The sequence below is a fragment of the Micrasema longulum genome, unplaced genomic scaffold, assembly GCF_059751315.1.
Source record: "Micrasema longulum isolate JH-2025_06_02 unplaced genomic scaffold, ASM5975131v1 h1tg003545l, whole genome shotgun sequence".
Lineage (NCBI taxonomy): Eukaryota > Metazoa > Arthropoda > Insecta > Trichoptera > Brachycentridae > Micrasema > Micrasema longulum.
The window spans coordinates 1750-16219 of record NW_028280591.1 but is presented as its reverse complement, the minus strand read 5'-3'; the positions used below and the strand labels follow the sequence as shown (position 1 = coordinate 16219).

At 34.8% G+C, this 14470-nt stretch overlaps 1 protein-coding gene across 1 annotated transcript; it reads left to right on the top strand.

Annotated features, from left to right (window-relative positions):
- The first annotated feature begins 3100 nt into the window (after positions 1-3100).
- Positions 3101-14255, top strand: LOC148270716 (uncharacterized). The gene is made up of 8 exons (XM_088242267.1): positions 3101-3408; positions 3690-3905; positions 5482-5652; positions 8060-8257; positions 9916-10049; positions 10749-10906; positions 11529-11678; positions 11944-14255. The coding sequence occupies exons 1-8, from the start codon at positions 3241-3243 to the stop codon at positions 12081-12083; spliced, it is 1335 nt and encodes a 444-aa protein (XP_088098393.1). The 5' UTR covers positions 3101-3240; the 3' UTR covers positions 12084-14255.
- The last annotated feature ends 215 nt before the right edge of the window (positions 14256-14470 follow it).

The following is a 14470-nucleotide window of genomic DNA, read 5'->3' as shown; positions in this document are numbered from 1 at the left end:
ACATCCGTTACCGCATAGCCACACATGAGTTAAAATGGCATTTAAAAATGTGTTTGTGATAAGTAATAAGCCTAATACAATGACAATGATTTTATTTTTCATTACTATGACTAATCCTATCGGGGGAGATAAAATAACAGTTTTTAATGTTAACACTTTGTAGATTTAGTAACATGAGACTATTTTAGAAATGTTATATTGTTAGTTTTTAGTAACCACAGTACATTTTAACATATCTTCTACCCAATGTATAACATAACTATACGTAATATATGTTTATAATATTTATATTTTGTGAATAGAAAATGTTCTTCCGTTGATATTTTTTGTGGATTAATATTTTGTATGGATGTTAAAATTAATCCTTTTTTAAAAAAATATTTTATTTTAATTAGAATAAACATTGATAACAATGGTTTTTTAATTTTACATTTATAAAAAAATCAAAGCTCTAAAAATGTTGACTTATAAAAGTTGACTCTCACATACTTCCTTAAAATGTAACATGATTAGAATGACAGTTGTCAGAAAAAGTGACGACATAACTTTGTAGTAACGTCAAAGGAGTTATTTATTTTGACACACGAAAAATCATTTGTATCTGGCATGTTAATTTATTTTTTTAATACAATGCTTGAAACATAAATCAACATTAATAGGTATGGGGTCGTTTGGCCATCTTTGATACTGAGGGGCTCAACTATACATATGAACAATTAAATACTATGTGGAGTATTTTTCTCACAATAAGCTTAAAAGCTGTTTTGACTGAATTCTGGGAATAAGTAAAAACTTCAAAGACAGCGATTAATTTTAATATCATTTCAATACTGCTACACTATGTATTTACATTTACTTCAAGAAGGTTGGATGGTTGGTACTAAGTAATATCTTTCTTTGGGATAATAAAATATCAGATTACAATAATTTAATTATGATTTAATTAACAATATTAATAAAACAATCTACTTTCTGTACCAAATACTTCATTCGCTTAATTTTCTTCTGGAGTTGTAAGATTGCATACATAAGGGCTTCAGCACTCGGAGGGCATCCTGGGACATAAATATCTACTGGAACAATGCTTTTAAAATCAGCTTTAAAACAAAAATAAACCTAATTATTAACGACATTCTTACAAGGTTACATCATTTTGCAAAAATGTAAGAGATGGACAAATTGATCAATGTAAATTGATTGAATAAAAAAAAAGTTCATTTGATGTTGTTCATGAAAAAAGTATAAATGTCTCATTTTTGGTGAATAATTGTGTTAAACACCCTATAATAGGCTTGTTTTTGCGTTTTTATATCAATTTTCGGAAACAAAGTTTCATGATTGCATGAAATAACTGATAAAATCGATTTGATCAGTGATCAGTAATTTTCCATCACTAATGAAATTAGTTTGACAGCTGTCATTCTAATCAAGCTATATTTTAAGGACTATAAGTTTTTATGTATGTTTGTTGCGTAAAATAATCGGATTAAAAAAGACAGGGGGTTTATTCTGTGTCTTAAAATAGACTAATGGAGATAGATTTCAAATGTATCTCATTTGCATTATGTCAATTTTTGTTGAGATGTTTCACAAGCTAACCTCCTAAATATGTTTTATAATGGTGATTCGAAAGGTACCAATATTTGTAATAAATGTTGATAAGTTGAAAAAAGTAATCATTAGATCTAGAGACAATTTTGTATTACCATTTGAATGTAGTTGTTGAACAAATTTCTAGTTTGTTATTAGACACTAAGTGGTTGTCTGTACCATTTATGTACTAACCCCAACCTCTGCACCCTGCTAGAAATAGCATTTTTATTTTACCCTTGGTTAAATTGAATTTTGAGGTACTTAATGATTAAACTTTATAAGATAAAATTTAAACACTGTCTGCGAGATATACTAAAAATATAATATTTTTATAAATTCACAAAGAAAAATGACCCAAAAAATGGTGCACATAATTTTTTATAATTTTATTTATCGGACACAAATTTTTGAAATACTTGTTTATAAAACTTTTTTTTTTTTAATTTATAATAGTGCTTATCTTGATATTTTGATTTTTCAAATAAAAATATATTGTGCAAAGATGCCAATTTTAACTATAACAGTTGGATATTTTTTTAAATACCTTAATCCTTAAATTGTTTTATTTAATACCATGCCACAATAAACGTTTGTATTTTGATTTTTGTACGCTCAAATCAATGAAAATTTAAAGTACCTATTGTTATGTTTATAGCTTGTAAAAATGTCCATAGTTTTCAATAAATAAAAATAATTTTTATCCCAGACTCAATGTTCTTGTTATTTGTGAAACCATAGAAAAAGGCGAGTAAATATATCAGCAACAAAAATATGCCCTTGAATGCAAATACCTTTTGCATTTTTTTTCATGTTTCAATGTTCAACTGAATATAAAATATAATATTTCGTTTTTTAAAGAATACATATATAGACAATTTTTTTACTGTCTAAAAACATCAGTCAAAAACATTACAAAATTATCATGATAGTCAAAAATTGGAACAGAAACCAAATTTAAAGTAAGTAAACAGCAATTTGTAGGACATGACATCATCACAGAGATAGACAGGCAGGCTATACCCGCGGGACAATGATTATCCCCACCCAAGCGTGCGGCCGTATTGTCCTCATTTGAATGCTCACGGACAGGACATTAGGACAATAGCAATTTGCTCGACGCATGAGTGTCGCTCCGCGCATTTTTTAAATTTCGTTCGAGCTTTAACAATTCCAATACATCTTAGTATAAAGAAACAATATTTTTCGCGAACTCGCTCGCTACAGATGTCTTTGAGTATCCATTTTCACAGCCCTCATGTTTGAACCGCGGCCGAATTTTCGTATTGTCCCAGCGTCCTGTCCTGCGTCCTCGTCGAGGCTGTTCTCGGAGCTGGGAAAAGACAATATTGTGCTTGTATTGCATTGACCTCCTATAAACGATACTAAACAAAAAAATAATAAAATTAATCAGCGCCGCGCGTCGACATTACTACAATGTTTTCAAATTTACCGCCAAAGTTGATTGCTTCGGCAAAGATTACAGTGTTCAGTGCTCAGTCGGTAAAGCAGTGCTAGTCGATAAATCAGATAAATAATTTGTGATGAAATAATAAAGGTAAAACAGGCAGCGTGGTGTCGTGTAGAGATCTGTATTTTCGTTTTGTAATATTGTATTATAAAAGTCAATTTCTCGGTTACCGATTCGCCATGAAAACCTACGGCCGGAAGAAGGCAGACGATGATAATGATGTGATTGTCAATTTGGACGAGCTTTGTCGCCTTTGTTTGGCTAAAGATGAACAACTTGTTCCAATCTTCAACGATGACGAACCTATTCCATTGCCAATACGTATTATGGCATGCGTTTCGTTGGAGGTAATCTATTACGATAAATATATAATATTTTAATGATTTTAGGGTTATGTTATGTTTTTTAAATATTTTAGATACATAATGGAGGGAAACAATGAATTTTTAATAGATTTGTACATAAAGACCTCGTACAATCGTATCGATTTTTTGGAAATCAATTATTTGTTAATACGTAGAAAAGTTTTATATCTTTGTTAATCAAATCTTTGTTAAATTAAACAATTCTGTCCTGTGTCTTGGATATTTTGAGCATTAATATAGCATATAACATGATTCTGTCCTAGGTTGTTGAAGATGATGGTCTTCCCAGTATGATCTGTCAATTGTGTAGTTACCAGTTGGAGAAGTATCACGTCTTCCGGAAAAAATGCGAGAGTTCCGACCTGAAGCTGAGGAAACATCTCCGACTCCTGACTGGATCCTCCAAAAGTGGAGACGAGTCCGACCAGCTCTCGAATCCCTCCAATTTCCAGATCGAGACCGGTGTAACCTTTCTTATTGTAAGTGTTTCTTTCTGAACATTGTAGTCATTGTCGCACTAGCTTGAACCGGGTTGCGGTCCCGTGGTAGTGTTGTGGACTTACAGATCGAAGGTCCGAGGTTCAAATCTCACTCTACCATAATTAAATTCCCACTTTTCCGGCGCAAGTCATTTACGACTTATAGGAAATGGTCTGAAAATTGAAATATTTTGGTAAATAATAATGCTCCGGAGGAATACGCACTCGTCGAGCAAGTCGCTATTGCCTTAAACATAAATGAAATAGTCTTTTCGCTACTGGTTTTATTGCTTTTCCAAAAACCAGTGATCTTAGACAGTGGTGTATTGGTTTTAATCTCCTCATATGCGATACCAGAGACCCGAAGAGATTATGAGTTATGAACCTTTCAGAGCAGTTAGCGGAGAGTATGATTTATAATGTATTGTGTTGGATACTCACTGAGCAAATAAAACCGTAATTCCTGCCTAGATATGGACTTACCTAGTGAGGCGGACAATGAGAAAATAATATAATAATAGAACGTTGATGGATGCAGAAATAGAGGAACACCGAGAAAGACATGACATGACCTAATCCAACAAATATTTGTAGATGGACATGTCAAATGTTGAAATAATGAGAAGATAAATGAATGTAGAGGAAGTGAGATCTGTATGCAAAGACAGAGTGATATAGTGTTATATCCTCTCTGCCTACTCTTACGGAATACAAAAATTATGGAACTGAAAAAAATCTATACTGTCAAAGAATATGGAACTGAAAAAAATTATGAAAATGAAAAAATAAATAAAACTGAAAAAAAATACATGAAAAAAGTATAAACTGATAGAAGTAATAAATTACTAAATGAAATTTGTAAACTAACATTTAAATAATAAAAAACAACACACGGACAAATAAAATTACATCACACAAAACTGCTCCAACCGGCTCCTTCCCATTTTTAAAATCCACTCTTTTGTACCAATTTTAAATTTGTTTCCAGCTAAGCAGATTATTTATTGTGGGAGCATATTGTATACGCGGGGGGCCTATAGCAGTTGGATGCCTTTGGGCAATCATATGGGGAATGTTCATTTTCCCTTCAGTTTTAAATCTGGTACTTTTAGTATGGGTGACGATGAGCGAAGCTTTGTTTGTATTTTATTCATCCCCTTAATTATTTTATGTATAAAAACCGCCACATTATATTTTATTTGCTGCATCACTGTGAGCAAGCCAATTTCTTTGTGCATTCTTTCAATAGTAGAATACATATTTCTTTTGAGTATTTCACATCGCCTTATTTTGAAGAATTTGTACATTTTTAATTTCCCCTTTATTACATAAAAAATAATGGAAGAACAGTAATTTATGTGTGGACATATGATTGTTTTATAGATAAGAACACTACTCTTTATATCCATTACATTTCGTAATCTTCCCATAAAGGATTTTTTGTTACATATTGAGAATGTCCTTTGAAATTCAAATATCCATCTAAGTAAACTCCTAGATACTTTATTTCATCCACATAATTTATATTTAAATTATCAATATTAATATTGTATCCCTGGGGTATATTTTCGTGCAGCCGGAGGAGGGCGAGGCGGACGTGGATGGTGAAGATGATGGGGAGGGGGCAGTGGGGGAGGGAGAGGTGGACATCAGCCTTCCTCAGGAGACAGCAGCCGACCCGCGCCAGCGCTGCACTCTCAAGAAGGAAATTGCAGAGGAACTGGATGAGCAAGAGGAGCTTAAGGAAGTAAGTCCAAACTCATTTCATGATTCGTCCTAATCCTTTCCCCGTCCCCATTTCCCCGTAAAAAACATCAATGCAACGAGAAAACATAAGTAAATTATAATAAAATTTATATTGGATTTTCTTACTTTGTGATTTTCCATGTTAAATATTGTAACTACGTATTTAGTTTAACATGGCGACAGTTTCAGAACATGGAAACTAGATGACTGAAAACAGACTAACATTAAACTTATAAAAAACGGAACAACTATGGGTGGAGGCAGATGACAGAATTTGATTCAGGATACGGCACTACCCGATGTAGGGAGTACCGCTTTACTCACCGTTAAACTACTGGGAGTCTTACTTAATTCTGACCTCTCCCTTGATGCTCAAATTAGTAGAACGATAAGTTCATGCTTCTACCAGCTGAGACTAATGAAATGCATACACAAAAATTTGCCGGTTGATGCCGCCCGTCAATTAATATTATGCGTTTGTTGTATCTAGAGTCGATTATTGTAATGGTATCTATGCAGGTCTACCAATGAACAAAATGACTCGCCTACAGTCTGTATTAAATGCTGCAGCGAGACTTATTTTCGAAATCTCTAAGTTCAGTCATATCACTCCGCTACTTTGGGAATTACACTGGCTACGTTTTCCACAGAGGGTAGAATATAAACTCTGTTGGCTTATGTATAAATCACTGCACAACTCTGCTCCGGAATATCTAAGGGAACTATTAATTCCAGATGAACTAGCTGACAGGCGTCTTACGCTTAGATCAGCTACATCTACGGCGAGAGAAAAAGTTATTATACCTCTACGCAAACAGCGCACTAAATTCAGTGAATTTGCGTTTGCAAGCCCTATGGCATCGAATGCTCTCCTAGCAGAGGTGCGAGCCTGTGAGAGTGAAATGATGTTTCGGAAAACACTTAAAACCCACTTGTTCTCTAGATCATTTGAATAAATCCGTAGCATGTGATAACAAAATAAATTGTTTTAATTAAATTGCAAATTTATTTAGCTACAGAATCACTATGTAAAGCGCCCTTGAGGTATTATATTACGAAAATGGCAATGAAATGAAAAATAATAGTAATGGAATTTTTAAGCCATAACAAAGGAACCGTCATGTTCTGAAACCGGTCTTCGTGCACAAACTAAATCCTCATCATCATTATCATTCCCCTTTCCACACCCAGTGGTGCATAGGGCGCTGCATTTGTCAATCAAATGTAGCATATTTTGATCATCTGTTGCATGAAGGTAAGGTAATCAGTCCTACGCTTCAGGTGCCAATCCAGGAACAATGAATTGCAATTTAAACAACCTTTAAAATCAATATTTCAAATCCACCCTGCCAGGAATCCAACCCGGGACCTCAAGAATGAGGATGTTCAGTGCTTAAATTTTGTTATGAGGTACTTCAGCCCTACGGGAAATAGGATACAATAAATGTTTTCTTGCGCGCGGTAAAAATTGAAGCATTAAATTGTACTGCAAAGTTTCCTGAAAATGTACAAAAAAAGCATTTTAATAAAAACTAATTACTTTGAGTGACGTCACTGGTTCATATGGATCAACCTATGATATGAGAGTTATGGAAAACTTCCTGTTTGCTTGCCACGGATGGACCAATGGGAAGGACTGATGGAGGATAACCGAAAAAGAACCTCTGACGTCACACGCGGAGTTATTTCAGAAATACAAAACTTTAAAAAATCATAGCCCTGATAAAACGATATATAAAAATTGAACAAAAAACTTTTTGGCTTAGTTCAAGTCTAGTTTAAAACCACTGGACTTCCTCATTGACGTCACTAGTTTTTTGTGAGCTGTGTCTCTGACTGGTGAGTTAACTTTCTAGAAACCGGGAATCTGTCACAACACATAACAGTGTTGTAGTTGATCGGTTGATTCGGAAGAACTTGGGACGTAGTTCATTTTTATTAAAATATTTTTTATGAATTTTTTCTTACATCATCATCATTCCCTATCCGCAACTAATGGTGCATAGGGCACTGCATTGGTACACCAATCGCAGTTTATCTTGATCACTTTTGTTACATGAAGGTAAGATGATCAGTCTTACGCTTCAGGTACCAGTCCAGAGACTATGAAATATTCTAGTGTGAAAACACCCTTTTAAATAAATATTTCATATCAACCATGTCGGTAATCAAACCCGAGACCTCTTGCATGGTAGGCCCACGCGCTGACCATTACACCACGAGGCCGATTTTTTCTTACATTTTTGAGAAACTTTGCCGTGCAATTAAATGCTCCAATTTTTACTGCGTGTAAGAAAACATTTTTATATCCAATTTTCTATAGCACTCAACTTCCTCATTGGCAAACCATTATTTTCGTGTGAAATTGGCACAAAAATAATATTGAAATTTGTGATTTAATGAATCAGGATGAACAAGTGGAGGGGCTGGAGATGGAAGCGGTAGCGGCCGCGGTGCGCGCGTCGCTGGGGACGGGAGGGGACGAGGGGGGACCCGCTCTCAGCGTACGCCTGCTGCCGCCCAGCACGGGCCGCGCCACGCACGTCGAGGTCACCACTGAGGATGGCTCTGTACTTCTCATGGAGCTCACCACGGAAGACCAGGAGGTAACGTACTTTACAATCATGTAGTTCTTTCTTAGTTTTTATACTGCAGAACATATATTACAGGGTGGCGCGCGCACTTATATTTTTAAAAAATGGTAGGCGTGACAACCGAGAGGGTTGGAGATGGTCTCGTTAGAAAGAGACGGGAGAGAAATTTGTGTTCCAGTGGTTTTCAACCGCAAACGTATGGTAGTGAGTAATGGAGAGCTTTTTTAGTAGAGGTTTTTCTTTGTAGAGCTTTGTAAAACTTTTCACGCGCACACTCGTTCATTGCCGTGCGGCAGGCTTTCCATTTAATATGCGGTACTGGAGTGCAGCGAATCCCAGAGAACTTCATAAAATATCCCTTCATTCAGACAAGGTCACTGTATGGTGTGATGATTTATATCATAAAAGAAGCTGCATCCTGGGCTTGGAGGGGAAGATTTAGCAAAATAAGAACTCACACCTTCCACACAGTAGCCAGGCTTTTTAAAGACCTGGGCTTAGAGGGCGAGAACTATTCACTAGGACCCATCATAACACAGATCGCAGTGATGTCAGATGCTTATATAGCACTGACCCCCCCTTTAAAGAATAAGAATGGTATGCGGAATATAAGAGTAGCACAGGACTGAGATGCTTTCGCTGTAGTGATCGCCAATGTCAAGTGGGGGAACCTGACAAGGCACTGTTTTGACCTTGATCCAGGATTATTTTATGCCAGCTCTCAAAGCAATGGAACTAGCGAATGTGTGATTCCAACAAGATGTGGCCACTACCCACACAGCGAGGGTTTCAATGGAATTTTTGATAGACACCTTCCCAAGGTGGATAATCTCCCTGAGGTGGGACCTCAACTGGCCTGCGTGTTCTTCTTATTTAGTTCCCTGCTTTTTTCCTGTGAGGTTACCGAACACCTCGTTTACAGCAATCGTCCCCAGACCCTGGACAATCTATAGGACAATATTGGGGCACAAATTGCCAATACATCCGTCGCCGTTCTTAAGAGAGTGCACGAAAACTTTCATATAAGACTTCGTGAGTATGTAGACCATGAAGGACGATATTTGCTTAATACCATTTTCAAAACCATGTAATATCAAATTTGCCATGCTGTGGTAAACCTTAAAAAATCAAAATAATAAGATTTTGAAACGTTAATGTGGACGCTGTTTTATTTCAATTTTTAAAAAAAGTGCAGCTCACCGCCATGTATTATTATATTTAAATATTTTATAAAGCGCCATAATATACTAAATTCTACATATGTTGATTCTTCAATAAATTGCCAAGAAGTATCACTGACAAACTTAAATGTTCTACTGTGTTTCTTTCACATGAAAACGGAACTGAAATCGACATTTTGTGTATTTCATTTGGTAGTCTGCACATCCCCAAGTAAAACTGTTAGGTAGACTGTTCTTAAAAAATCCTACTGTAGTCTGATTATTTGGTAGGACTATTTTCAATATTTTAAGAAGATCTTGATAATAATATTTTAGCATGTACACAGCCAACATCAAAAATCTTATTATTGCAACACCCTTATGTATTGTATGTATCATAACGAACGAAAATAAATACTAAGGTCAGCTGTATCACACATGCAGATTGGATCACATAGTAGCAAAAATGTTAGTAAATAACCTCAATTTTACATATTTTATTTTACGTAGCTGCTGGTGGAAGAAGATGAATCCAGAGATGCCAATGGAGAACTTAAGGTTTTCCAATGTTCTCAATGTCCCAAGTCGTTTGCTCGCATCGCCCAACTCAGGAGACATTACTCGGTGCATTCTCAACAAAGGGGGTGAGAAACCATAATTATTTATAAATAACTTTAAAATTGTATAATTAAATAAAGGCACAAAACTGAAGGGATCTCTATTTTATCCAATATTAAATCAATCGAAGTTTGTGAAATTCTATTACATATTAGAAAGGCAGGCAGCTATTAGCTTATGTGCTGGAACAGTGCGAAGTTAATTTCAAACTGTTGGTATTTTTTATAATCGCATTTATAATTGTCACATAGTAGTGTCACCCATATACACTCCCACAAAATTAGCCTTTAAATGTTGATTCCACGAGATTGTTAGCTGCTTTATTTTCGAACACTTTCCCAAAGTGAACCTAGCTTTTAATGAGATTAAGGATCATAACATAGTGGCCAGCCACAGACAGAAATATGGGGCAGCCACATACATTCGCCGTATAATAACTTGTTGAACATTGTGTGAATGCTTGTTAATATGAAGTATGACGGAGACAGAATACATCCCTGATGGACTACCCCCTTCTCTGTGCTGACACTTGTCGACATAGAGTGGTCCACTTTCACTTTAGCTGTGTTGTTCACATATAAATTACGAATAAGCGATATTAAGTGAGTTGGAACTACATACTTAGATTAAATGTTGCTTAAGCTCAATGGCTCTCAGTGACAGATGTCAGGTGCATGATTTTCGTCACCTCAACCGTGTCATATTTCAATGTTCATTGTGCGTAGGATGACATGCAGAGAGTGTGAGAAGTGGTTCCCCTCACGCTCTGCCCTCACGCGCCACGAGCGCATCCACACCGGGGAGAAGCCCTTCCAGTGCGGCATCTGTCAGCGGAGTTTCGCGCAGAAGGAGATCCTCTTCCGCCATTTCCTCATACACTCTAGTGAGTCATTCATCACTTATAATAATCATAATTCCCGGAAAGAGCTTCTTGACAAACCGATGGAATTGGCCTTCCTGAGAATGTAATCATTAGATGGACACTTGTCAGCTCGAAGCTGCAACTGTGCACTGCAGTGTACATACTAATAATAATGGCCAATTTATAAGCTCCAGTTCAATTTAGTTTTTCCTTAACTCTTGTCTGCGGTGTCACATGCATCTCCATAGAATATAAAACTTGATATCTATAAGTCGTATTTTGCAAAATTTGTGATCCTAATGATTTTAAAACCTAAATTACACAATTATTTTAATAAATCATGGAAAATAGATTATCAAACACCATTTTAATTTTTTCTTTTTAAATAGCTGTATTTTGCTTAATGGAACACGACCGTTTGCGGAAGGATTATTTAGCACAGTCTTTTAAGATATCATACATTTTTCTTTTACTCACTTAATTGTTTTTCTCAGTTTTACACTTTTTTGTTGCTCCCTTGAAAAACATAAAAAAGGGGTTTTACTGTATTTATTTTTACACTCGAGTGAGGTTTTTCGCATGGGTGAATCTAAAGTTTGTGTTTCTAATATGAATCGCAATATGTATTTTTATGTTTGTGTAGTTAAAAAGCCGTTCAATTGCCCGATGTGTGATAAAGGCTTCACCCAAAGGGAAGCTCTCCGGACTCACCAGCTGACGCACATCGACCCCCGGCCACCGCTGCAGCTGCATCGCTGTAATCTCTGCTCCAAGATCTTTTGTCACGCGTCAGGTAATTTAATGCAACTTCTTTGTTCAACAAAATCAACCATTGTAAAAATTGCTAAATTTATTTTTTGTTATTCACAAAACACGTGCAATGGACAAATGCAGATATTGACATGAAATTTCACACAGATATCAGTGACAGTACTACCAACCTAAAAAAAAATTTTTTTATGACCTGTCATTCTCCCTTGTAAGGTACAACTTTATACACTGTGTTATTGTGTGTGAGAGATTACGTCAGTTGTTTTCATATAAATTTTAATGTGTAGGTTTAAGTCGCCATCTGGTGACCCACACGGGACGTAGCTACAAGTGTGCCGACTGTGACAAGGCATTTAATGACAAGAGCTCCTTGCGTAGACATCATCGGATCACCGGACATCAGCTGAACCCTCCCTCTAGCAGCTAAATTCGTGTTAAATTATTCACACTAATTAATCTGCTTTTTAGAAGAATCCATTTATTGCAAAATTTGACTACAACCATTTTCAATTTTTGTACTAAGTGGAATATTTTTTTTAAACTTTGTTAATTAACATAAAATAATAATCCTGACCACTTTTAATATAAATGTGTCCTTTGTCAAGGTGTTAAATATTAATCACCTTAAGAATAACTTGTTTTAAAGCCGGTCAACTTTATTATTTTGTATTAAGAATGTATTTAATATTTATGTTTATTCAGTCAAGTCTTTTTGTTTTAAATTGTAACAAATTTTTCTGTTTCTATTCTCAAATATATATTTTTTTATTATAAAAATAAATGACGAGTGATACTTAAATCCGCAAATTTGACGCAAGTGCATGCAAGAAAGGCGATTTTCTAATGAAAAAAAATGGTTTTTAAAAGGGATGAAAGTTTAACTAAATGTGAGATCAGTGTGAACGGAGATATTCTGAATCAGGTAGAAGAATTTGTGTATCTGGGAAGTATGTTTACTAGGGATGGAAAGACCGAGAAAGATATTGAAAGGAAGGTGAATGCCGGGAACAGGGTGAACGGTGCACTGAAATCTACTTTGGCAAACAAATGTTTGTTGCAGGAGGCAAAACGAACAGTTCACAATGGAGTTCCGTTGCCGACCCTAATATATGGGAGCGAAATATGGAATCGAAAAAATAATAATGAAAGTAGGTTGAATGCTGTCCAAATGCGATCTCTCAGAATGTGTGGTAAAATGATGTATGATATCGAGATCAGTGCACTATCTAAGGCTGAGACGAGCAAGAATAGGACTCTACGTTGGTTCGGACATGTGGAGCGAATCTACGATGCAAATGTTGATGGATGCAGAAAATGAGGAAGACCGAGAAAGACATGGCATGATCAAATCCAACAAATACTTGAAAATGGACATGTCAGGAGTAGGAATAATCGGCATGATAAAGATGAGAAGATGTATAAATGTGGAGGAAGCGAGGTCTGTATGCAAAGACAGAGTGATATGGCATTCTATCCTCTCTGTCTACCCCTACGAGAAATGGCATGATGGTTTGTTATTGTTGTCGTTGTCTTTTATTTCTATAATAAATTACAATGAATACTATTAATATTTTTCAATTGTTTTTTTATTCATTTTATACCTATACAAATTTCTTTTCATGTGTAAAGTTATATTTATTTCTTTTGTAAATATTTTATGTATTTTACGTATACCATTTTTTAAACCTCTGCAAAAATAAAGTAAAATATTATTATCATGTAATTAAAATAAAAAAAGTTAGTGCTTCAGATATTTAATGTAATCTTTAAATTATTGTTGATTATTCTTACTCTCGTGCAGTAGCAATACATATAATATGCACTCAAACTGAAATCTGAATATTATAAAATAAACTGTAGGTGAATTAATCTTGTCTTTTTATTTAAATGAAATTAAAACATAACTTTTTGTATGATATGACAAAAGCATTCATTTGTCCCTTTCTTGGTCTGTCTAATTTTATTTCTTCTAAAATGTTTGATATTCTGAAAAATATTTGCTTCCTTCATTGTTACGTCTGCTGTTGGACTATGAATTTTGGAAATTTCCTAATAAAATTCTTTTTTCTAAATATTTTGCAGAATTTCTACCCTATGCTCGAATTTCATATACTATTTCTTATTATTCAGTTGAAAATTTTCAGTGAATACTTTAGTTGTTCATTGGCTACAAACATAATTTTACAAATGGCATTTTAACACAACATTATAGTAAATGTAAATAAGCACTTTTGTTGTTACAAATACATGTATTGCTTAGTATGTAATAAAATCCCCCACGTAGAGTGCATTTTGTACTAAATTAAATCCTGAAGTATGAATCATTAAGACTTTTTCACATTTTCAACAAGTAAAACAAAAATTAATTATTGTACCTTTTTTATTCAATTTAATTTAAAAATCCAATTTTTATTAACAGCCAAAATTTACTCGTGCCTTTCGCTATGTCACCCCACATTCCTTTTTCCTTTATAGAGAACTCGATAGGAGATATGTACTTTGTTGGTTGTCACATATTATGTAAAAATCAATGTTTTTATCTGAATTCCTGTAAAATAGCATTGTATGTACAAAGCAAATAAATACATATGTTCCAATAGCGGATGTCTTTACTTCTCCGAATCATTATCATCGTGCTAAGGGAATATTAGAATGGGAAATGAGAACAAATGTGCATTTTGTATTTTTTTATTGGAAAATAATTTCCTTCCTAAAGTGAAAAGGCAACATGGTATATAGAATAAAATAGAAAAGTTAAGAGGTTAAGAGGCTCTATGAATAGTGCTTTACATAGTCCTATGGTTTATTTACAGT

Bases quoted from the DNA above. Each gene is read 5' to 3' on its own strand.
- LOC148270716 (XM_088242267.1), top strand. From the start codon at position 3,241: ATGAAAACCTACGGCCGGAAGAAGGCAGACGATGATAATGATGTGATT. The intron at 8,258-9,915 runs GTAACGTACTTT...TATTTTACGTAG, and splicing joins TCACCACGGAAGACCAGGAG to CTGCTGGTGGAAGAAGATGA. The intron at 10,907-11,528 runs GTGAGTCATTCA...ATGTTTGTGTAG, and splicing joins CCATTTCCTCATACACTCTA to TTAAAAAGCCGTTCAATTGC.